This window comes from Procambarus clarkii, chromosome 25 (genome assembly GCF_040958095.1).
Source record: "Procambarus clarkii isolate CNS0578487 chromosome 25, FALCON_Pclarkii_2.0, whole genome shotgun sequence".
Classification (NCBI taxonomy): domain Eukaryota; kingdom Metazoa; phylum Arthropoda; class Malacostraca; order Decapoda; family Cambaridae; genus Procambarus; species Procambarus clarkii.
The window spans coordinates 12562903-12585434 of NC_091174.1; the positions used below are offsets into that span (position 1 = coordinate 12562903).

At 42.6% G+C, this 22532-nt stretch overlaps 2 protein-coding genes across 8 annotated transcripts in view; both read left to right on the forward strand.

Annotated features, from left to right (window-relative positions):
* The first annotated feature begins 1803 nt into the window (after positions 1-1803).
* Positions 1804-13018, forward strand: LOC123756492 (uncharacterized). 2 transcript variants are annotated; one of them, XM_069331317.1, is made up of 3 exons: positions 1811-1949; positions 8829-9007; positions 10061-13018. In XM_069331317.1, the coding sequence occupies exon 3, from the start codon at positions 10573-10575 to the stop codon at positions 12463-12465; it is 1893 nt and encodes a 630-aa protein (XP_069187418.1). In that variant the 5' UTR covers positions 1811-1949; positions 8829-9007; positions 10061-10572; the 3' UTR covers positions 12466-13018. The 2 variants fall into 2 exon arrangements, with proteins under 2 accessions (XP_045595660.1, XP_069187418.1); XM_045739704.2 differs by lacking the exon at positions 8829-9007 and having other exon boundaries at positions 1804-1949.
* Positions 13019-21146: 8128 nt separating this feature from the next.
* LOC123756490 (STAM-binding protein-like) overlaps positions 21147-22532 on the forward strand; it is a 28017-nt gene continuing 26631 nt past the window's right edge. For 3 of the 6 annotated variants that reach the window (XM_045739697.2, XM_045739700.2, XM_069331319.1), the window contains exon 1: positions 21325-21398. In XM_045739697.2, the coding sequence (XP_045595653.1) occupies positions 21340-21398 (59 nt within the window). In that variant the 5' untranslated portion in view covers positions 21325-21339. Of the gene's footprint in view, positions 21399-21429; positions 21895-22532 lie in introns of those variants that run through there. The other 3 variants (XM_045739701.2, XM_045739698.2, XM_045739702.2) reach the window with 3 other exon arrangements.

Consider the following 22532-nt stretch of genomic DNA (forward strand, 5'->3'; position numbering starts at 1 on the left):
TTGATATATATATATATAAACGCCTAACCACTTGAGGTGGACGGTAGAGCGATGGTCTCCCTTCATGCAGGTCGGTGTTCAATCCCCGACCGTCGAAGTGGTTGGGCACCATTCCTTTCCCCCGTCCCATCTCAAATCGTTATCCCGATCCCTTCTCAGTGCTATAGTTATAATGGCTTAGCGCTTTCTCCTGGTAGTTCCCTTCCCTTCGTAGATATGTATCACGTTAATGTGATTTCGTTGTGTATACAAAGGTACGGATGATAAATGATGCTGATTGATTGACAATAACGATACTAATGATTACGATGATGATTGATCATGATGATTATAATGAAATGGGGATATTATATGAACTCTTAGCTAGTTTCTAATCTCCACTCACTAATCCTTCATACAGAATAGGGTAGCAGCACTTTAATTGTTGTGTATACCTAAGTTTGCTAATAACAAAATAATACATTTTGATGATATCGATGACCGATGAATATTTATGCCGGATAGAATTTAAAACGTGCTCCAAAATTAAAATTCTGACGTCATAGTGACGTCACACACCTTGTGTATACAATATATAAAACAAAAACTTGTATTTATTATTTTCGTTAGATTAGGTTAGGCAAAGCTAGGATAGGATATGTTAGGTTGGACTAGGTTAGGTTAGATTGGCTTATATTAGGCTTCTTTTAAAGATTAACGATGACGTAGCCAGTTCAAATTTTAGGAGCTTTTAGTCTCTTCTTAGCCAGACGGCAGGGTGCAATTTGTAATTTGTATTTACTGTCTAATGAATAACAGTATTTTCTCAAATATAAATTAATATTGCATATTAAAGCTGTATGTATAATTAAGCCTAGGATATACATTAGGCGTTTTGGTTTGGAGGACAATTTGTTGTGTTTTCTGTATTTACGTGACTTGTTTGGACGAAAACATATGCAATATGGGTGAAGCATTTAGTGAGATGTGCTTTGAACATAAGAAGTGAACGAAGCATTTGTTGAGAAAAGTTAGCATAAAATAATAATAATAATAATAATAATAATTGTATTAAAAAATATACAAAAGAATAATATACCTAAGTTTAACAATTCTTGGAAAGTATGTATATATTTAATAAGGCCACTAATACCCAAAGCGTTTCGAGCATAACTTTAAATAATTTAGTAAAGTTGCATAAAATTTTAATGAGGTCGACACGTAATATTAAACAATAAGTAAACAAATATAAACACAATTGAAAAAATTTAGCAAATGATATACAGCTTTTAAGGAGAGCATAATGTAAACAAGAATAGGAGAAAGAGAACGTGTTTGGGTAACACTTATTAATGATAAATGATAACATATGAATTGTGGAAAGATTTTGGAATAATTTACAATCATAAAAGAGACATTATCTTAATACTACTAGTCCATACATAGTTACTAAATTTAAAATTATAGATGAGATTTAGAAAAAATGCATAAAATTATTTATGAAATTTATAAACAGCAGTATTTAGTAACGGTATATTTATAGCACTTAAAAATTATGTCTCAATAAGTTGTGAGTCACATGAAAACTATTTTTCATTCATAAGCATGGCATCTAGTGGTACCTGCTGGCTTGGTGAGAATTTGGCTAATGTTTTGAGGATGGAATGCTTAGTTTAGCGTCCATGGAGGCCAAAGAAGTCCATATATATATCTCGTCCCAGTAGGCCTATATCCAAGAATAATATTAATTCAACGCTAAATTTATGATACTATTGGATATTGTTCCACTAAGATATTGGTTCACTCGATTGGAAATTTGGGCCACAGTCTAAACCTTTAATTGATTCAAACAAGTTTCGAATCCGATTTTCGTTCAGTATGCTGCTGGATTTTGAGGAGGTTGGACGTTATTAAACACACTCTTAAAAACTTTTGTTTTCTTCAAGGAATGAGGATAAATCGACAAAAAGGTATCATTAATTATGTTTTTTAAATCGTCAATTGCATATACTGTCATGAATGAACGAATATTACGCCCGTGTATTAGGTATTTCATTAGTGGTCAACAAGCAGCTGCTGTAGTTGTGGAGCAATGCGTCTTGGACAGGTTAGTGTCAGCATATCCTTAATACATGAAATGAGAAATATCTCCTTGTGTTCAGTGACAAGGTGCACGGCAGGTTGGGCTGTCTTATAACTTAGGTTGTTCTCTCATATTTTATGGTACTTACCTAGTTGTGTTTGCTGGGGTTGAGCTCTGGCTCTTTTGTCCCGCCTCTCAACTGTCAATCAACTGGTGTACAGATTCCCGAGCCTATTGGGCTCTATCATATCTACATTTGAAACTGTGTATGGAGTCAGCCTCCACCACAACACTACTTAATGCATTCCATTTGTTAACTACCCTGACACTGAAAAGATTCTTTCTAACGTCTCTGTGGCTCATCTGGGTACTAAGTTTCCACCTGTGTCCCCTTGTTCGTGCTCCACCCGCGCTAAAGAGTTTGTCTTTGTCCACCCTGTCAATCCCCCTGAGAATTTTGTAGGTGGTTATCATGTCTCCCCTTACTCTTCTGTTTTCCAGGGTTGTGAGCTTCAGCTCTTGGTGTTTAAAGGTGGGTGTATTCAGTATAGAGGTCGCTTGAGATACTGTTACCAGAAAAAGAAGCATGTTAGTAATACATTAGCTGTTTAGATTATCAATATTAAGTAGCGATCATTATGAAGTCTCTGTAATCATGGCTAAACTAATAGTTGGTGGCCGGAGTGCTGCTCTGACTGGACGTTCTCGGGGTGTAGTTCTGGTTTAGGAGCGGTACTTCATGACAATAATTAGTGCTAAAGTGGTGATGGATGGAGGTGAATGGATGTCGTGGGAGGGGGTGTGTTTAAATTTATTATTTTTTTTAATACGAGTTCTTACATTCTTGTAGTCACTAGCACGCATAGCGTTTCGGGCAGGCCCTTAATCCTAATTTTCACACACACACACACACACACATCCCTAAGAAGCAGCTCGTAGCAGCTGTCTAACTCCCAGGTATCTATTTATTGCTGGGTGAACATCAGAGTGAAAGAAACTCTGCCCATTTGTTTCCGCCTCCGCCGGGGATAGACCCCATAAGGTGGTGTTAGTGAAGGTGATGAGCAGAAGTTGTGTTGTCAATTTAGAGGCAACGACGATCGTAGGATTGGATGTACCCCAGCGTACCTGTAAAGGGTTAATCGTAAAGCCTTGTGGCGAAACAAATGACGCTTATCACTGGAAACTAATAAGCCTCGCGGCAAATAAACGCACAGACGGGCAGATGATTGGGGGACCCCAAGAGTCCCTCAGGGTGACGAGCTCCGGCCCCGCCCCACACAGAGAACACTGGGTAGCAAAACCAAAAACTTGGCCCCTAACTAAAACGCAAAAAGTCGTCCAGTGCCCTATATAACGTATCGGAAAATCAATGAACAAAAGAAAATGATAAATTAAAAGGAAAGAAATGGGTGGAAGGGAGGTGTGAGGATCATGGTCAGGGGAAATGGAAAGTTAGGATAAGAGGGCGAGACTGAGATCAAGGAGGAAATTAGAAGAGTTGAAAGCAAAAGTGTTTGCTAAATTAGTATAGTAGAAGAAAAGGTAGAAAGAAGGTTAAAGAATGAACGTTGCTGCCACCATCCATTCAAGTTCAGTACATACAAGACACGGAATGGAACTTGTCTGTACTTTAAGCTGGTATCAAATGTTAGCATGTATCAACTGGAATCATGTACTGGTACATGCAAAATCTTAAAACCTGTACTCTCAGCGGGCTGTCTACTCTAGCCTCAACTGATAAAGATCTAGGAAACAAAATTAAAGTCGACTTTACCAACAAGTTAATAAAATATATATTTATTAGATCTTCATTCATCTGAATAGCACAAGTTAATCGGGTAAATTTAAATGTCAACATGAATACATAAATGTTTGTCACCACACAAGAATTTGAGGACACTACGGCTGACTGCCCCTGAAAACCACACAACACCTTAAGTTGGAAACACAAAATTTGTTACCTTGACAGTTCACACGCCAAGTCTCTGAGCCTAAGTTGGATAGAGAGGAGGGGGGGGGGGAGGCTGTAGTTGACACAGTCCCCTACCTGGCCTGAGGAGGTCAGTCTGGCCGCTGGGACCTCTTGACAAGCGATCTAACTCTCGCTGCTGCTGCTCAATCTTGTGTGTCTTTCCCGTCTGTGTCTGATTTCGAATGTACAGTTCCCTGGGTATTTATGGGGGAACCGGGAGTTAAGCTCCACCTACAAAGTAAGTAGCCTCAGGCTTTCTACCTACCACACCTTAAACAGCGGCTTGTTTGATGGGCACAACCCAGCAAGCCGTCTTCAATTATCGGCTTAGCAGAGGGTAAGGTCACTTCACCCAGTCTTACCTGTTGTAATTAACACTCTAGAGGTGTGACTTTTTAATTGCGAAGGTCAGACAATTTGGTGCATTCAAATATCTTGTCTGGCTGACTGATGTTTTATGTGAAATATTCAATAAAACACCCTTATGGTGTTACACATCCGGCAGAACAGAAGCCAGACGCCCACCACGGCTGAGGGCCGGACACCGTCACCCCGCCGGGAGAACCAGTCAGAAAACGTACAAAATCCAGAAACAATCCTGTCATCCAAGGCAATATGTGCGCCAAGCGTCGTAACAATCCGAACCGTTGAATAAGAGTGCCAAACGGCAGTGTCAAATCCAAAACAGCGAAACAGAACGTAGTCCGGCGGCTCCCAGGTGGTGGTGGAGTCCGGACGACCGCTCGTCGTCATGGTTGAACCAGAGTCCTCTGAGCGGAAGTGGTAGAAGGGGTGATGAATGAAGGTGTTGAGGTGAATGGTTACTTGTCAGTGACTACGAAGAAGCAAGGCCTAGCTCTTTATGCTCCCCCCCCCCTACCTCCACGAGCCTTGTTGTACCTGTTGTGTATAACTACTCCAACGTTCAAATTCTTTGTGGAATCTGTTCTTAAAGTTGTAGATGGAGGGGGGTTCCACAAATGTTTTCAGAGTATTCCACTTGTTAATTGGGGAGGAGTACGGTATTTTCTTACATTTCTTAGAAACTTATTTCTGTTTCGAGCTTCCACTTGTGTGCTCTTGTCCAACTTTCTCTCAACCTAGCTGTCCTTGTTTACTTTGTCTATACCCCTCACTAGTATCTTGTATGTTGTAACCATATCCCTCTTTGTTTATCCTGTCCTCAAAGGTTGAGATCAACTCAACCTATCATCACAGATTAACCCTCTTAGTTCTGGCACTAATCTTGTTGCAAACCTCTGCACTTTTCAATTCAAGTTTTATGCTTCATGGGGTATGAGTTCAGGTTTGTACTACATAGTCCGAAACTGTATTGATCTAACAAAAGCTGTGTAAATTGCCTTGAAAGTATCGTGATTTAGGTTTCTAACTGACGTTCTAATATTCACCAGCGTCCCATATGCTGTGTTAGTGTTGGAATTATATCTATTCCAAAATATATATCTCTCCTATTCCTGTAGTTGCCTTCTATCTATGACAGACAGAACTCGATCAAGTTCATCAGGCACGATTCTACCATTCTAAATCTATGCTATCGTTTTGTTAGTTTATCCTCTTCAGTTGCCCTACTATTCTCAACTTGAGTACTCCCTCCAGCACTTAACATGGAATACTTGCCAGTGACACTGAGCTAGAGTTTAGTACCTCCTGCCCCGAGATTACATTAAGCTTGGACCGCTGAAGTGTGCAGTTGAGCTGGGCAGGAATATCAACTGCTCAAAACGGTTATAAAAAATGTAAAATGCCTAGAGCAACTGGCTCAAGATCTTGAGATCTTGCCAGATATAGGCAAGCTCCTGATCTTGCCTATATCGAGATCTGGCAAGATCATCTTCCTGATCTCGACCTGGCGATGCAGGGAAATCATATTTCGGTTCATCAGATTTGACAGGCTAGTATAGGCGGAGGATCATCAGTTTGTGGCACCAATTTCATCACATCAGGGCAAAGTTTTGCAATACGAGGGAGAAAGGATTTCCAGAAACACCATGTGCTTGACATAGGAATTTATTCGCTAAATAAGAACACGCAAGGAAATGTGTATACACACACATGGAAATTGGGGATAATTGTTTTTACTTTGAGATGACATAGGTAAATCTATGCATAGTATAGATTTGCCTCTTGCCGACAATACACATGATGTAATGGAACCTAACTTAACACTGTTAATATGAACAGCTCAAGCAAAATGGCTGTCTGAACACCACTGCCGTGTGCATAGGGACAGTTTGAAGCTCTAAAGGATCCTCTGGAAATTAATGCATGCATATAAAACTGACATGTTTTGTAAATACATTCAAAAACACACACCCGGTCAAGAAATGGCACTCTATAGGATGTCTTGCTCTGAATGGTCGCACCAAACAGTCAGGGACATACACCAAGCTCACTAGGCTGCACTTGACACCATGGAATGAGTTAATAATGCTTACGTAAATAGCGTACTTACTTAACATCCACACCACACATTCATGTGCACTTGTTAGCTGTCAATGAATTGGAGCAATCTCTCCCATTGCGAGTTCTCTCTCTCAGGGCGAGTCTGGAGTTAGCAAATGTAGCCGTCAAGGGTGACGGTGCTCGGGAGCTCAACAGAGCACATGTGATGATGCCTGTGTAGCTATGCTGAGGATGATAAGATGGCGCTCAAAGAGGCTGAATTCATGCCTCATCACTTATGTTGGGAGCCTCCATAGAGCACCAATCAGAATGCAGTTTCATTCATACATGTCTGACTGAGTAAACTATGGGCTTCTCTAACATTGCTGGGAGTGGGATGAAAGGTTATCAGATCCATTAGTGAACGTCACATCAGCCATGACCTTTGCACACTGTTCTACACCTAAACTTATGGCGGCAGAAGCCGCCATAAGTTTGCAAAAAAGCGTTTCGGGCTGGTTCTTAATCTAAGATAATTTTAAGTAGGTCATTTCTAGCAAAATTGAAAAATGTTAAAAGTTACATTGTAAGAAAATTTGATGATTAGTAGGTACATTATAGTAAAATTTGAGGATTATCAACAGGTACATTGTAGCATAATTTGAGGATTATTTCTAGGTATATTGTAGTAAAATGTGCGTTCAGTATAACAACCATAACATATGAAAGCAGTGATTACAAGGAAGTAGTTATATGGCATAGGTACATATTGAGGAAGTGGGTAGCACCGGTGCGAGTTTAAAGCACTAGGTAGGAAACTGGTAAGGAAACTGGTAAGGAAACTATGAGGCTAAAATTAGGTACTTTTTGGTTTTACTTTTGAATAAGGCGTAGGTTGGACAGCTTTTCAACTCATTAGTGTTCCATAGATTAGATCACTTTATTTGCATAGTGTGTTTACACAGATTTAGTTTGACTCTGGGGGATATAAGAGAGATTTATTTCTGGTATGGTGATTATGGGTTCTATTACATCTGTCAAGGAGTTTCAGATCAGGATTTGCATTTAAGAACAAGGTTTTGTACATGTAAATGGCACAAGAGAATGTGTAGAGTGAGATTGTTCAGCATATTTAGGGATTTAAACAGGAGTGGGGCTGTGTTGTCTGAAAACAGTTTGTTATTGTTCTGATAGCAGATTTTTGCCGAGTGATGATAGCTTAGGGTAGTTTGCAGTGGTTAAACACCATGCACAGATACCATATGCAAGATAGGGATAGATTATCACGTAGTATAGTGAGAGGAGAGCAGAGTTTGGAACATCTGATTTTAGAAAGTATACCATCCGTTTTTTGAGGCTATTTGGATTGTGTTGCATGTGGGGGCTGTAGTTGAGTATCTTGTCCATGTCTAGGCCAAGGAACTTTCTATCATTGTTATTGCTGATGTTAACATTATCTATCTGAATTGCATTTGTTAATTTGCTTCAAAATAAAATGTAATAGGTCTTTTTTATGATTAGTGTGAGTTTATTGGTTGACATCAACGAGTGGACTTTCTTTAATTCGTTATTTACAACATTATTTAGATTTAGATATTTATTTAGCAGTCCCCGTGGCGTATTGGTAAAGCACTCGCCCGGTGCTTCGCGAGTGTTTTGGCCTGGGTTCGTATCCTGGCCGGGGAGGATTGACCGGGTGCCAATCGTTAACTGTTCACCCAACAATGAATGGGTCCCTGGTTGTTAAACGATTTGACGTATTGTTTTCCAGGGAAAAATTAGGATTAAGGACCTGCCCGAAACGCTATGTATGCTAGTGGCTTTACAAGAATGTAAGAACTCTTACCTAAGTGTAGTTACAGGATGAGAGCTACGCTCGTGGTGTCCCGTCTACCCAACACACTATCATATAACGCTTTGAAACTACTGATGGTTTTGGCCTCCACCACCTTCTCATCTCACTTGTTCCAACCGTCTACCACTGTTTGCGAAAGTGAATTTTCTTATATTTCTTCGGCACCTTTGTTTAATTAGTCTAATTAATCTATGACCTCTTGTTCTTGAAGGTGTGTGTGTGTAAACATTTATCCTGTGTATACACGGAGGATAAACATTTAAGAACAAGGTTTTGTACACATAAATAGCACAAGAGTGTGTGTTTAGTATGTTTAGGGATTTAAACTGAGGGGGCTGTGTGTTGTTTGAAGATAGTTTGTTATAGTTCTCATCGCAGACTTTTGCTGGGTGATGACTTTGACCCCATGGAGGGTCCTGCTTGTGAAATTATGCAAGGCACTGACTCGCATGATTGAAGGCTTGTAACTCCTACTGTCACGAAACTTCTTTCTTGAACATTTTTCCTCTCACTCTCCATTGCTTTATTCACAGATGGGTCTAAGTCTGCCGACGGTGTTGATCACCCACCCCTGGAGACTAGCATCTTCACGGTGGAACTTTTGTATACTCTTCGTCAGCTGTTTTCCAACGTCAATGTTCCATTGTTTTTGTGGTTGACTCTGGCAGTGCCCTCATGGTTCTGGAGTCTTAACCCTGTACATCCTCTGGCGGTAAGTAATTATCAGAAGCACGCACCATACCGGGATAACTATGTAACACCAATCCTCTGGCGGTTGAAATCAATATTGGCTATGTATCTATAGCCGACAGTCGTATTTCGCAGGGCTCTCAGCTGTATTGTTATCTCAAATGAACTTGCAGACACTGTTGCTAAGGAAGCCATTTGCCACCCGTCCCACTTACGAAAAAAAAGGAATGTCTTATTCGGGTTTCTATCCAGTCCGATCACAATTGTTGGCAGTGTCAGTAGTCTGGCATTACAGGTAACAAACTCCACTCTTAAAGTTGACATATTCTCTTGGTCTTCCTACCACCGCAATAGATGGTGGGAACCGGCCCTGGCTAGGTTATATATAGTCCACACGTGCGTACCTCACCCTCCCCCTATTGTACTAAGTCATGCACCACCTTTGTAGATGTCTCGATTTTCAGGAAGGTTGTAAGTCTCCCTTTCTTAATGTCCCTTCTGGGTAGTTTCCTTGACAGAATCCTTGGGGCATCTGATACCTTTGATATCGCTCGCTTTGTGTCCCTTTGTTCTAATATTAGCATCATGACTGATATTTAATGCCTTTTGAATATCCCACGACACAGTCGGTGGTATATAGTTTTCCCGGCTTGGAGCCTTCCTTTTGACAATTACTTATATAATTACCATCGTATTTGTTAGTCGTAAATGAAGCCTGCTATCACCTACCCCAGGTAGTTATTTTTACAAGAGGGATTAATGTTCTACACAGTACTTTCCTCTGTTATATAGGTAAAGGTTAAAGTCCAGTCATCAACATACTCCTAAGTTCCTGGGATGAGGTGTAGTAGATCATTGAAGTACACTCCTCAAGAGAGTCTGACACACTAACCAGTGTTATATTGGTTCCAATTATATCACATAATGAGGTAGCACTATTATAGCAATTATTTTTATATTATTGATTATTGAAAATTATCCTTGATTAGCTGGTTCGTTTGGAGTAACAAGTATAATTTTTGGTTTTTGTGCTGTACATCACACTTATATGTATATTTTTTTCTAAATTTGTCAGTTGTGGGAATGTGTACAGCGACTGAATCTACCATGTGAAACTGATGTCTACTGTAGCCTCCACTGCTAGTGAATACAGGGCCGGACCTCCACTGGTGGCGAATACAGGCCCGTTGCCTCCACTGGTGGCGAATACAGGCCCGTTGCCTCCACTGGTGGCGAATACAGGTCCGTTGCTTCCACTTGCAGCGAATACAGGCCCATTGCCTCCACTGGTATCAAACACAGCCCCCTTTGCCTCCACTGGCAGCGAATACAGCCCCCGTTGCCTCCACTGGCAGCGAATACAGCCCCGTTTTCTCAACTCTTGGATATGACGACCGCTGGCACCCCTAATGATTTAGCAAACTGGTTCCAGAACAGCTTGCTTTAATCATCATATGTTATAATCAATAACCACCACTGGTTACCATCTTAGACTGCGAGCCGCACCGCTACCCACCGCTACATTTGACTAAGACCACCACTCCTACAATTGACTGCAATCACAAAGAGGGCACAACTTGAGTGATAATGCAAGAGCAGCAGCAGCAACAGCTGAAGGCTATGCTGGGGCCTAGAGGACAGCTAGCTTATTATGGTTTACGTCTACCACAGCAGCAACAGTCAGCAAATAGTAGTGGGCTGACGAGAGGACCATGCCCACCATACAGAAGTCTGGTAACTCCTGCCCTGCACTCGGCCAGACCTGCGCTTGTCCTTCCCACCTATGAGACAGCTTCGTCTACCGTGTCATCGTTCATTGAGAGTGTGAATGAAATTAGCAGTGTTTATCCCTCCTCCACTACCCCTTCCACCCCCCTCACCACCACCACAACCTCCGCCTCTAGCGCCTCTGACCTGCCCAGTCTCAAGTCCTTCACTCTGGCAACAAGCTCAGCCAACAGCGTCTCTGGCACTGCCTACAATGGTGTCACCGACACCCCAAACACCACTGCCAATATTACATCCAGCAGTATAGTCAACACTACGGCGAACAGTGTAAGCAGTATTTCCAGCAGTGTAGCCACCATATCCAGCACCGACACCAGCAAGGTCAATAATGTAAGGAAAAATATTGGTAATAACATGGTGAACAGCATCTCAAGCAGTACGCCCAATGGTTCAGACTCTGGGAAGAGTGAGAGCAAGATAGCGGGTCGAGGGCAGGATCGCAGAACTCCCCCTCCTCCATCCAGGATGGTGACCCGTAGTCAGACTGCAGCAGTCAGAACACCAGTGTCGGTGGACGGGGAAGATCGACAAAGTGTGCGTGGGAAAAGCAAGAGATCACGTAGCTGCAGTGAAAAGGACGGACAAAGCCCACGTAAAATACGCCCAGAGCTTGGAATTAATTCGGGAATTGGCTTTGACGATTTTCCTAGTAAAAATCCCTCGGGGTCTGGGATTGAGTTCGGTGCAGTGTGCTCTGACTGCGGAGCAGTAGCAGTTACTGGCACCGGGTGGAATGCCCACCAGGCAGCACATCGTGGTGATGGTGCTCCTTGCAGCCATTGCACTCTGGTATTCCTCACCACTCACGGCCGCGACGCTCACCAACAGCTGCATCGAGAGGGTCACACTCGTGATGTCGACGACTACTGCGAGTGTGGGCTGTGTGGCGGCTCCTTCATTGGCGTCATGTACCTAGAGCTGCACCTGCTGGAGCTGCACGGCCGTGACGCCCTTTACGACCAGAGAGCATTGCACTTGGGCCCTTCTAATAATAATGATAATTCTTGCCCTCAGGAAGACGAGAGTGGACGGCAATTATTCCGTTGTGGTGTGTGTCATACCCAGTTTACCTACAGTCTCAACCTAGACTGTCATATGGCCTTACACACAGAGGTTTCATACGCTTGTGCGTTGTGTGACACAGCATTCCAATCTCTGGATCCGCTCGTCAATCACTCCAGAGCTCACCGCTTTGCTGGCATTCCACCTAGTTCAGTGACCAGTGTGCCAGTTCACCTGGCCGGGGCCCAGGTACCTCTCCGTCGGCATACGGGCTCTCAGCGTTCAGGAGTGCCGGCCACTTCACCGACGCCCTTCTCCATGTGGGGGCTGCAACAGGTCAGAAACAACCAGCATTCGGTAGTCGCCCAACCTACTTGCCCAACTACTCCAATGGGTGTGCCACTAAACTCCTCGCTGACGCCTCCCATGTCGCCTGCTATGCTTAACTACTACATGATGATGTCTCTCTGGGGTGGAGAAAAGACAAATGCTGCATTTGATACACCCATGTGGACTAACTATCTAAACCCAGCCATGAGTAATGTTTTTAATTACATCAATCCTTATCTTCTTAACAATAACTCTAATGGTGTCAGGTCAAAGAGTGAAGACATAAAAAATGATGAGAGTGGTAAGGTTGAGGCGGAGGAAGTCAAGGAAGATAGCAGTATTGAGGCGCCCGCTACTTAATTTTCATTAACTCTTGTTTTGATCACTCGAGGCCCTATATATATATATATATATATATATACTCATTAGAACCCTGAGTGAAACCATAGGGCAAGGCTTTTACCTATGTTTTCCTACACATAACAATATTACGTAAGATTTATTGATACACCCGGTATTCCTTTGTGTTTGAAGTGAATTAAAAGCATTTCCACAGATCTCGGGAAATGAATGGATTTGAACATGTGAAGTGTGTATAAATTGAAAGTTTCAATATGCAGGTGTTACTCACGACCATACTTATGAGTATTGTATTTATTCAGTAATGTATCTAGGTCTTTGTTTAGTTATGTCTTGTTATTTTAGCCACTTGTTTTTGTTTTAAAGCAATCTGTTTTGTTTAAAACTTGTTGTTTAAAAGGGTGAAATACATTAAATAATGTTTATTTAAATTAGTATACATCACTGAAATGGATTTCATGCATATTATATTCTTGTCAAAGTCGATAATTGTTCCATTAGTAATTTAGCCTACATGAATAAAAAAAAATGCTGTTACTATAACAAAAATGTATTTTGACTTTCTTTCCCCCCATAACTCATGAGCATCACCCCCATAACTCATGAGCATCAATACTTCCAGTATGAGTAGCTCACTGTCGGTGACAATACCATGGAGAAGTATTTCAATATCTACACACTAATGGATCTTTATGTAGCGTTAGCGTAGTCTTCATGCACCACACACCCATCCTGTGGGCGATAGTGGAAACGTTAGCCACATAATGGGACCAGGAACTGAACCCCAAAATTATTAATTTAGTGTTAGCGGCTTTACAAGAATGTACCCCCCTCGCCGCTCAGCTCGTTGATGCCGTGAGGGGGCCTTAGTGGGCGGCTGCCGGAGTGTGATGCTCCTTGGGGCAGTCCTCTGTCCTTTTCTAGCCTTGTTCTCCTACTGCCGTCCTCTCCAATTGTGCTGAGCACCTTTTCCTTCTGTTTCGTTTTTCTCCCCCCTCTTCTCCTATCTGCTTGTCGTTTCCTGCCGACCTTTTGCTTGTTTTGGATCTTTCTTTGGACTTCTTCTATTTTGACGCCCGGGTGTTTGAGGAGGCATACTCTTGCACCCGTAGAACTGTTGTACCCGACGTCTCGAGCGAGGGGAACCTTTTATTGTCAATCCCCCTTTCGTCGCTGAACCCGATCTCGACGGACTGACGGTTCTTAAGGTGGCGTTTGTGGGGCGTATACTCACGACGCACCCCTAGGAGGCCCCGGCATGATCGGCGATAGCTTCCTGTTGGGTGTTCTGCCTCTAATTGTGGCTCCATGGTGGGTATGGGGGCACATTCGTGGATGATTTTTTCTCTTCGTCTCTATGTCGATAAATGTTTCCGTTGTACCCTCTCAGGCTCGTGGGGTGGGCGACCAAGCCCCCGAGTCGGCTTGTATTGGAAGACCAGGCTCTGTAGCTCCTGCTGCATTCGGCCCCGACCTTGCTCCTCCTTTGACCGTCCTGACTTCTTCCCCCAGCTCCCCTCCCTCCTCTGTGGTTGGGTCGAGCCTCCAGCCTCCAGTAGTGACCACTTCATCCCCTGGTGCGGCTAAGTCTCTCGTTGTGACTACTGCGCCTTTTAACCCCTCTCTCTCTGGGGGTTCTCAACGCCGTTCGCGCTCCGGCCGCACTCGCTCGATTCCTTCCCGTACTGCCGCGTATCAGGCCTTGTTTGGTCCCGCTTCATGGGCCAAATACTTTGATCTCCTCCCTCTTGATTCTGCGCCTCCTGACGATTTCTCCCTCCATCGGCATCTTGTTGATTCCGTGGATGCGTCTGTTACATTCAACCCCACTCGTCTCGGTACATGTGTCGTTGCTGCTCCTTCTCAGGATGCAGCTTCCCGCTTGGCAGCCTTGTCTTGCCTTGGCGAGATCCCTGTTCGGGTCTCTAAGAATGTTCAGATGAATGCCAGTGTTGGCACTATTCTCCTCCCGCCCCATGTTGCAACCGGTGTTCGGAATCTGCAGGATTGCCACGATGATATTCGGCATATCCTTGATGCCCAAGGCCATTCTGTCCTCCAGGTTGACTCGTTTACTCGTCCCCCTCGTGGTCGTCTCCGTCAACCCCTTCGTGTTGTAAAGATCACCTTTGATGGTAGGACCCTTCCATCCTCTGTCATTCTTGCTGGTGCTAGGTGCTCTGTCCAGGAGTATATTCCTTCTCCTCGGCTGTGTAACAAGTGCTGGAGGTTTGGGCATGGTGTCCTCCGCTGCTCTGGGCCTGTCTCTCTCTGTCCTTTGTGTGGGGGTGAAAGTCACTCTAAGTCGGAGTGCTCTTCTCCCCAAGCTCGCTGCCTCAACTGCGGTGAGGCCCACCCTACCTTCTCCCGTGCCTGTATCCATTACAAGCTTGAGGCGGCCGTCCTCAACTTGAAGCACCGGGAGCGTTTATCTTTTCCTGAGGCGAGGCGCCAGGTTCGCCGGCTCCCGCCTTATGCTAACGTCTCTTATGCTCGCGTGTTGCGCTCTCCCTCTCCTCGTCCTTCCCTCCCTCCTCAGACTCTCAACCGTTTCCGGGCCTTGGACCCTGATACGCCCACTGCCCCCTCCTCTGTTCCTTTGAGTTCTGTCCCGAAGGGTCCCCCTCCTGGTCCTCTGTCTGAGGTTCCCCTTCTTTCTACCCGGTCTGTCGTGTCTCCTGTGTCTTCTTCCTCGTCTCCCTCCGATCCTCCTTCCCATCCTCTTCCTCCTTCTATTGGCTCTCCCCGCCGCCTGTCGGTGCAGGCGGATATCCATCGCTCTCCTAACGGCCGTCGTGTGTGCTCTCGTTCAGCTTCTGTTGAGACGCTGGAATCCGTTGCCCGGTACGTAGTTGCTGAGACACCGGTCTCTTTACGTCAGAAGCGTAAGCCTGGCTCCTCTCCTTCCTCCTCCCCGGCAGGTAAGAAGGCTTCGCTTTCTTCCTTGGCCCCTACTTCTGGCTCTGTTGCTCCTTCCCCTCCTATTTCAGTGATTGCGCCCCCTGTTCCTGCTATGGAGGTTTCTTTGGCCCCTGCTTCCCTTTCGGTTGCTGCTCTTGCTGAGGTGCGCTCCCCTCTTTCTACTCCCCCTCTTCCTGCTGCTGTCCTTGACTGCTCCTCACCGTTATCTCCTCTTCCTCCTCCTCCTCCGGACCCCGCCCGCCCACCTCTGATCTGTTCTCCCGTTTCCTTCCCTCCGTCTTTGCTCAGTTTACCCATGCCCCCTAACCCTGACTTTGCTGACCCTGATCCCGACCCTGATATTCTTTAACGTGCTCTGTTGCTCTTTCGCCTTTGTTTCTTCCTTGTTCTCTGTTTTTGTCTTTTCTCTTCTCGTCGTTGTCCATTCTTCAATGGAACGTTCGAGGTTATTACGCCAATTTCCTCGAACTCCAACTTTTGATTTCGCGGTTTTCGCCCCTTTGTGTCTGTCTCCAGGAGCCGATGCTTGGTGCTCGTCCTGGTCGTTTTCGTGGCTATTCCTTTCTCTTCCTCCCCCCCCCCCCCAGCCGTTGCTGGGGCTTCTAATTCTTCTGCTCTCTTGATTCATGCTGATGTTCCCTTTGTTCCTTTACTTTTTCCTTCGCCTCTCCATTGTTCTGCTGCTCGTATCTTTGTGGGGAAATGGTACACAGTTTGTTCCATTTATCTCCCCCCGAGTGTCCCGCTTTCTCTTCCTAATTTGAAACACCACCTAGACTCCTTGCCGGAGCCTGTGCTCCTGCTGGGTGACTTCAATTGTCATTCTCTTTGGGGTGACGTTCTGACGAATACCCGGGGTCGCCTTGAGCCGTTTCTCCTCTCTTCTTCCCTGTCTCTTCTGAATTCTGGTGAGCCCACTCATTTGGACTCTCGGACTCGCACCCTTTCTTGTCTTGACCTTTCTCTCTGCTCTTCTTCTTCTTTATTTAGATCTCACATGGCGGGTTCTTGATGACCTCCATAACAGTGACCATTTCCCCATCCTTGTTTCCTTTTTCTCTCTTCACCCCTCCCATCTCCTTCCCTAGGTGGCAGTTTGCCAAAGCTAATTCTATCCCCAATACTCTATAGATTCAATTCCATCCTCATTTTCTCAATCATAGCATTTCTTGGGCATCCTAAGATAATTCTCATGGCTTCATATATATTTTATACCTTCTCCAACTTGCCCATCCTACCTTTACGAAAACAAGAAATGACAGGTGCAGCATAATCAATAAGGGATCTTACAGTACTCAAGTATATCATTCGTAGCACCGGGACTTGCACTCCCTTTCCACAGCATGCCAAAGCCTTCAGAGGATGTAATCTCTTCCGACATTGACCCAACAGTCTGTTCATCTCAGCTTCCAAGCTCTCATGGGTATATTCAACATATATGCCTAAATATTTATATATATTAACCCTTTATATTTTTACCGTTTATTTTCAATATAATGGGCCTCCGGTGTGCCAGGTCCTGTTCCACTACGGGCTCACCATAGCCCGTGATATGGTAAGGCTGCATCACAAGCCTTACAAAGAGAATCTAAAACAACGACATATGGTAAAAGTTCTTATACAGACCCAAGTGGGTGATGTTTAAGATTAAATATTTTAGTTATCTGTTACATAGATTAGACTTGGTTCACTGACGTCAGTGTTCTTCGTTCGACTTCTCCTGATAAGTCAGTTTATCACCCAATATGATTTAACTTTTTTTTAAGTTAAAATTGTATCCGTGATTGTATCCGTATATCTAATAATATTTTTTATTTATATAAAGTACATTTGAAACATGCTATAGAGGAACATCATTAGGATGCTCATCTATAACATATAATCCAATCTCCCAATCTTTATGTACCCAATCCAAACAACTTTACCATTGTGATCATTGCTGTCTTCTTATATGTGCTATCAGTTTGCTGTATGGTGCCTATTAATCTTTGTTTTAATTTCCAGTCAAGCTGAAAATGCAATCAGAGCTTTAATATACCAATGTGCTTTAATATACGTACTAATCTCTCTCATCTCATTTTTTTCTTTCAATGTATCTGTTATCAATTTATTAATTCTGCTAGAATTGACCTACTTAAAATTATCTGTTAGATTAAGGACCTGCCCGAAACGCTGCGCGTACTAGTGGCTTTACAAGATTGTAAGTACCATGCTATGTATTCTCACAAACCCAATGTACCTTCTTGTATATAAATAAATAAATAAATAAATATCCTTAACATCCAAGGATATATGTTATATGCACTCTGCATAAATATATGGGGAATGCATATATTTATGTTATATAAATATGAGAAACTATATTTCTCTGTTAGTTTCTAAACTCTGTTAGTTTAGCTTAACGGTTAACGGATGTTTCACCAGTTTGATCATATGATAACTGCGTGAATTTAATTGCATTGGAGAGCATGCTTGTTTTAAAATGTTTATTTATTTTTTATTTATTTAACTTTTTATTTATTTATTTATTTATTTATTTATTTATACAAGAAGGTACATTGGGTTGTGAGAGTGCAGTTAGTTTAGTTCATTTATTATGTACCCCATACCCATCTTGTGGGCGGTAGTGGAAAGGGTTACAGAGGCACATAATGGGCTCAGGGACTGAACCCCACAATTCATTTAGGTAAGCAAGTTACAATCTTGATGAGCTAGTTACAAAATTCAATATAAGTCATCACATCAACAATGGGTTCGAGATCGACCTCAAGTACAGGTTCTAAATTAAGCAACTGACATATGTGGAGAGCTAGTGTCAAAATTTATATGTCCGCCGCCCCCCATCCAGTGGGCAGCGGTGGATAGGTTACAATCACTCAGTTACTACCTACAGTTAGCAAACTGGGGATATTTGGCTAAAATTTCTGAACATTGGTGTTCTTGCATTCTTGTAAAGCCACTAACACGCATAGCGTTTTGAGCTGGTTCTTGATAGTAGGCATTTATCAGTCATAGGAGACTATGGAGTTGCGCTCTGGTTGTCGGTCTGGAGTGGCCTCTCCAGGGCGCAAAGCCAGGGTAGGTTGATACGGAGAAGCTGTTACCCAAGAAGCAGGTCCCCCCCTCACCACGGCACCGAAAGTCTCCAATGGAAAGGCTAAAAATTGCTAGTATTGATTACACTGGTGAAGTTGCATGTCTTAAATACTTTAAATTGGATGAGTGGGTTGCACAAGGTAGGAAACTATGAGGATGTAATTAGCCACTTTTTTATTTTACTTTTGAATGAGGAACAGGTTACACAATTTTTTAATTCATTAGGGAGTGAGTGCCATATTCACTTCAATTACATATATCAAGGAAGAGTTTCAGATCAGAATTAGCATTTAGGAATAAGGTTTTGTACATGTTTTGTACATGCGAGGTTCTCTCTCCACTGGAGACTGAGTTGAGGCAAGGCTCCTCTTCATGATGTCATTCACCTCGTTGTGTCTTGTATGCCAGCTCTTGAAGTTTCCGTGGTGCAACCCATGCACTTCAAATTGGTCTGCTGCCACCCTCTTGCAAATAAACTTGTATTCAGTGTGAATTGGGGCACCAAGGTGGAGGGCCACTGCTACACAAAGGAATTCTGGATCTAGATGCGTGCTTGTTGCCGATAATAGTACTTCGAGAAGAATGTCCCCTGCATTAGGGACGCATACTCTGCTCTGAGGTGGGTCGATTTCGGGTTTTCAGACATCGAGTTATCCACAGGTTATGGTAGCCTGTGGGTTATCCACAGCAGTGGATAACGCACCTATCCACCTCTGCTCACTGGAAAGGGGGGGGGGGGCGGTGTACAGGACAAACATATCAATTGTGACACTAGCTCTCCACATATGTCAGTTGCTTAATTTAGAAACTGTACTTGTGATCGATCTCGAACCCATAGTTGATGTGACGACTTGTACTGAATTTTGTAACTAGCTCATCAAGATTGTAACTTGCTTAGCTAAATGAATTGTGGGGTTCAGTCCCTGAGCCCATCATGTGCCTCTGTAACCCTTTCCACTACCGCCCACAAGATGGGTATGGGGTGCATAATAAATGAACTAAATTAAACTCCTGAAAGCATCAACACTTGAAACCACTTATTCCTTTATAAATAACTTACGGCTTCACGAGCACTATGTTTACGCTGATGGGTCTGTTCAAATGTTAACAGGTCACACTGCAGCAGCCTGTAGAATATACAAAGGCAACATATGCACACAGACAACAAGTGTGCCACTGAATAACTGGCTGAGCTCAACACATGCAGAATTAGCTGCACTACAACTTGCCACTAACGCACTAAAGAACGCTGTAAGAGTTATTTTCTGTGATTCAAAGTCAGCTCTTCAGGCCCTTAAAAACCCGACATGCAAAATAGACATTAGGAATGTTGTATCATCCATTATAAATAACATTATATAAGCAACATAAGCAAAGAGCAAGAGTTTCAGAGTCTCATTTGCATGGATATCATCTCACATGGGTGTTGTCCAGCATGATGACACAGACAAGTCAGCTAAAATTGCATGTGATATGCCTAAAATTGAGTTGGATATGGGCATTCCATCTTTGCTGTAAAAGCCGCAGTATTTCAGGAAAAATAGGGAAGGCAGAAGAGCAGTTACTGACACACAAAGGTTAGAAAACACGAGTATAGATTCAGATTCAGATTCAGATTCAGATGTTTATTCAGGTAAGGTATATACATACAAGTGATGTTACATTAATGGATTGATATATAGATAGAGCTAGTACATACAATGCCTAAAGCCACTATTACGCAATGCGTTTCGGGCAAGAAAAACATTAATATCTAGAACTTAATACTAATTGAGCATAAAGAATAAAAGATGTTGAGAACAAATACAAATAAAGATAAAAAAAAGGGGGAACATGACTGAAAAAGCAGCACAAATACAATAGGTTGACAAACAGTGTTTATTAAAAAAAAAAAAAAAAAAAAAAAAAAAAAAAAAAAATAACAGACATGGGTTGACAATAGAGAAGTGAGGTAGATTACAGGGAATTTATTAGGTAGTGTTTAGTTTTTATCTTAAACTGGTTGAGAGAGGTACAGTCTTTAACATGGTTGGGAAGGTCATTCCACATTCTGGGCCCCTTGATAAAGAGCTATGACATGTTTAGAACCGATAATTATATACTACGGGCAGCATAAAACATCCACTAGACAGTGTGACATTGCAATTGCCAGAATTAGGCTGGGGTAGCGATACCTATGGCAGTTGGTTGCAGGTAATGAATGCCCATTCACTCAGGACTATTGAAAGATATTCTTGTGCTGTACCCAGAATTTCCTAGTGGCGGCTAATAGATCAGTTTTACATTTCATGTTCTCTCCTAATTTTTAGTCAGAGATGATTTGCTTTTGTATTGAGGCTGGTATTTTCTTTCCTGATTCCATGTTGAGTAACCATCCTGTAAGATGGGAATATTAGAATATTATAGCTAGTTTTTTATCGACACTGTATAATCTTTCATATAGAATAAGGTCGCAGCACACTGCTGTGTATACTTAAGCTTGTTAATAATAAAAAGTCTGAAAATTCTTTCAGGCGTAAAATACGACCTTTTTTTTATTAACAAGCTTAGGAATACACAGCAATGTGCTGCTATCCTATTCTATATGAAAGATTACAGTGTAGATAAAAAAAACTAGCTATAAGTTCTTCTAATATGCCCATCTCACAGGATGGGAGCTCCATTTGGATGGGGTCCCTGTGGATGGGAGACCCATGTGGGCGGGGCTTGGTGTGAGTCAGCTGATGGTGTCAACACGTGACGTCACTAGTCCTGCACCTTTCACTTAGTGTCGTCACCGCGGCTCTCACCTCTCACCTCTACCCTTACCCGCTCCCAGGTCAGCACTTCTAGAAAGTTATGAGAAGCGCCACAATCATGTGTGGTGTTATCTCAAGAGCTGTTAGAGAGTACTTTGAGAGAGCAATGCGTGCTAGGTAGGCGTAACTGAAAACTTTGTGTCTTACCCACCCGATTACTAAGGCAGTGTGGTTCTAGTTTTAAGTTATTAGTCAATATATTTGTAACAATATGTCAAACCTGACCTCTGTCAGTACTGAGGTCTTGGAAAACTTCACTAGATTAGTACACGGCAAATTCCAATGCGCAATCGTGTTGATGGCCAAGTCAGAAATGCCTTGTGTATTAATAATAATAATAAGGCGTAATGTATTGTGTCGGAGACAGGCAGCAAGTGTATATATAAACGTTTGCTTATGTCGAGGTCCCCCCAGGTCAGACAACAAACCCTCTTCAGGATGCAATCCCACAAGACGTTAACTAACACCTGGGGTACCTATTTACTTCTAGGTGAACAGGAGAGGCATTCGGTGATGGAAAATGTGCCCACCCATATCTGTCCTCATCCATAACTAGAACCTGGAATTCTCAATTGAGTCGAGAACGAACCCAATCGTACTACTGGGACTTATAGTATGTGTTGTTACATTAAATGGCTTTAGTTAGATAACCTCCAGCAACTATCCTAACAAAATGGATTTATATGTTGACCAAACCACACACTAGAAGATGAAGAGACGACAACGTTTCAGTCTGTCCGTTTCAGTTTCATTATCGAGTCGATTGTGTTGATGGCCATTTGACTTGATAATGCTACAGGACAGACCGAAATGTCATCATCTCTTCATCTTCTAGTTTGGATTGGTCAACATTTCTTCAGCCGTGTTATTGTGACTCATCTACATATGGATTTACATGTACTGGTATATGTACAGCATATTACTTACGGCAGAAATGTACTTAAGGCAACATTTGTTATTTTTAATGTCAATACTGTATGTTCTTATTAAACACACTTATTTTTTACATTTTAATTTTGCTGGAAATAAACACATTATGCATAAAATGCTTTGCACATCAGTGGCATTATATAATATGCATTGTGTAGTTATGAATACTTGACAATTATGTTTCTAATGTATGTTATATAAATCAATTATTATTATAAATCAGGTATCTTACATAGAGATATTTAGACAACCTAAACTTAACTAAAATAGGGTTATGTAAAGAATATTGTTTAATGTGTTTGTATAAACCCATTTTCAAAT

What these genes read in the sequence shown, in the direction of transcription:
- LOC123756492 (XM_045739704.2), top strand. Translation starts at nt 10,573, where the DNA reads ATGCAAGAGCAGCAGCAGCAACAGCTGAAGGCTATGCTGGGGCCTAGA.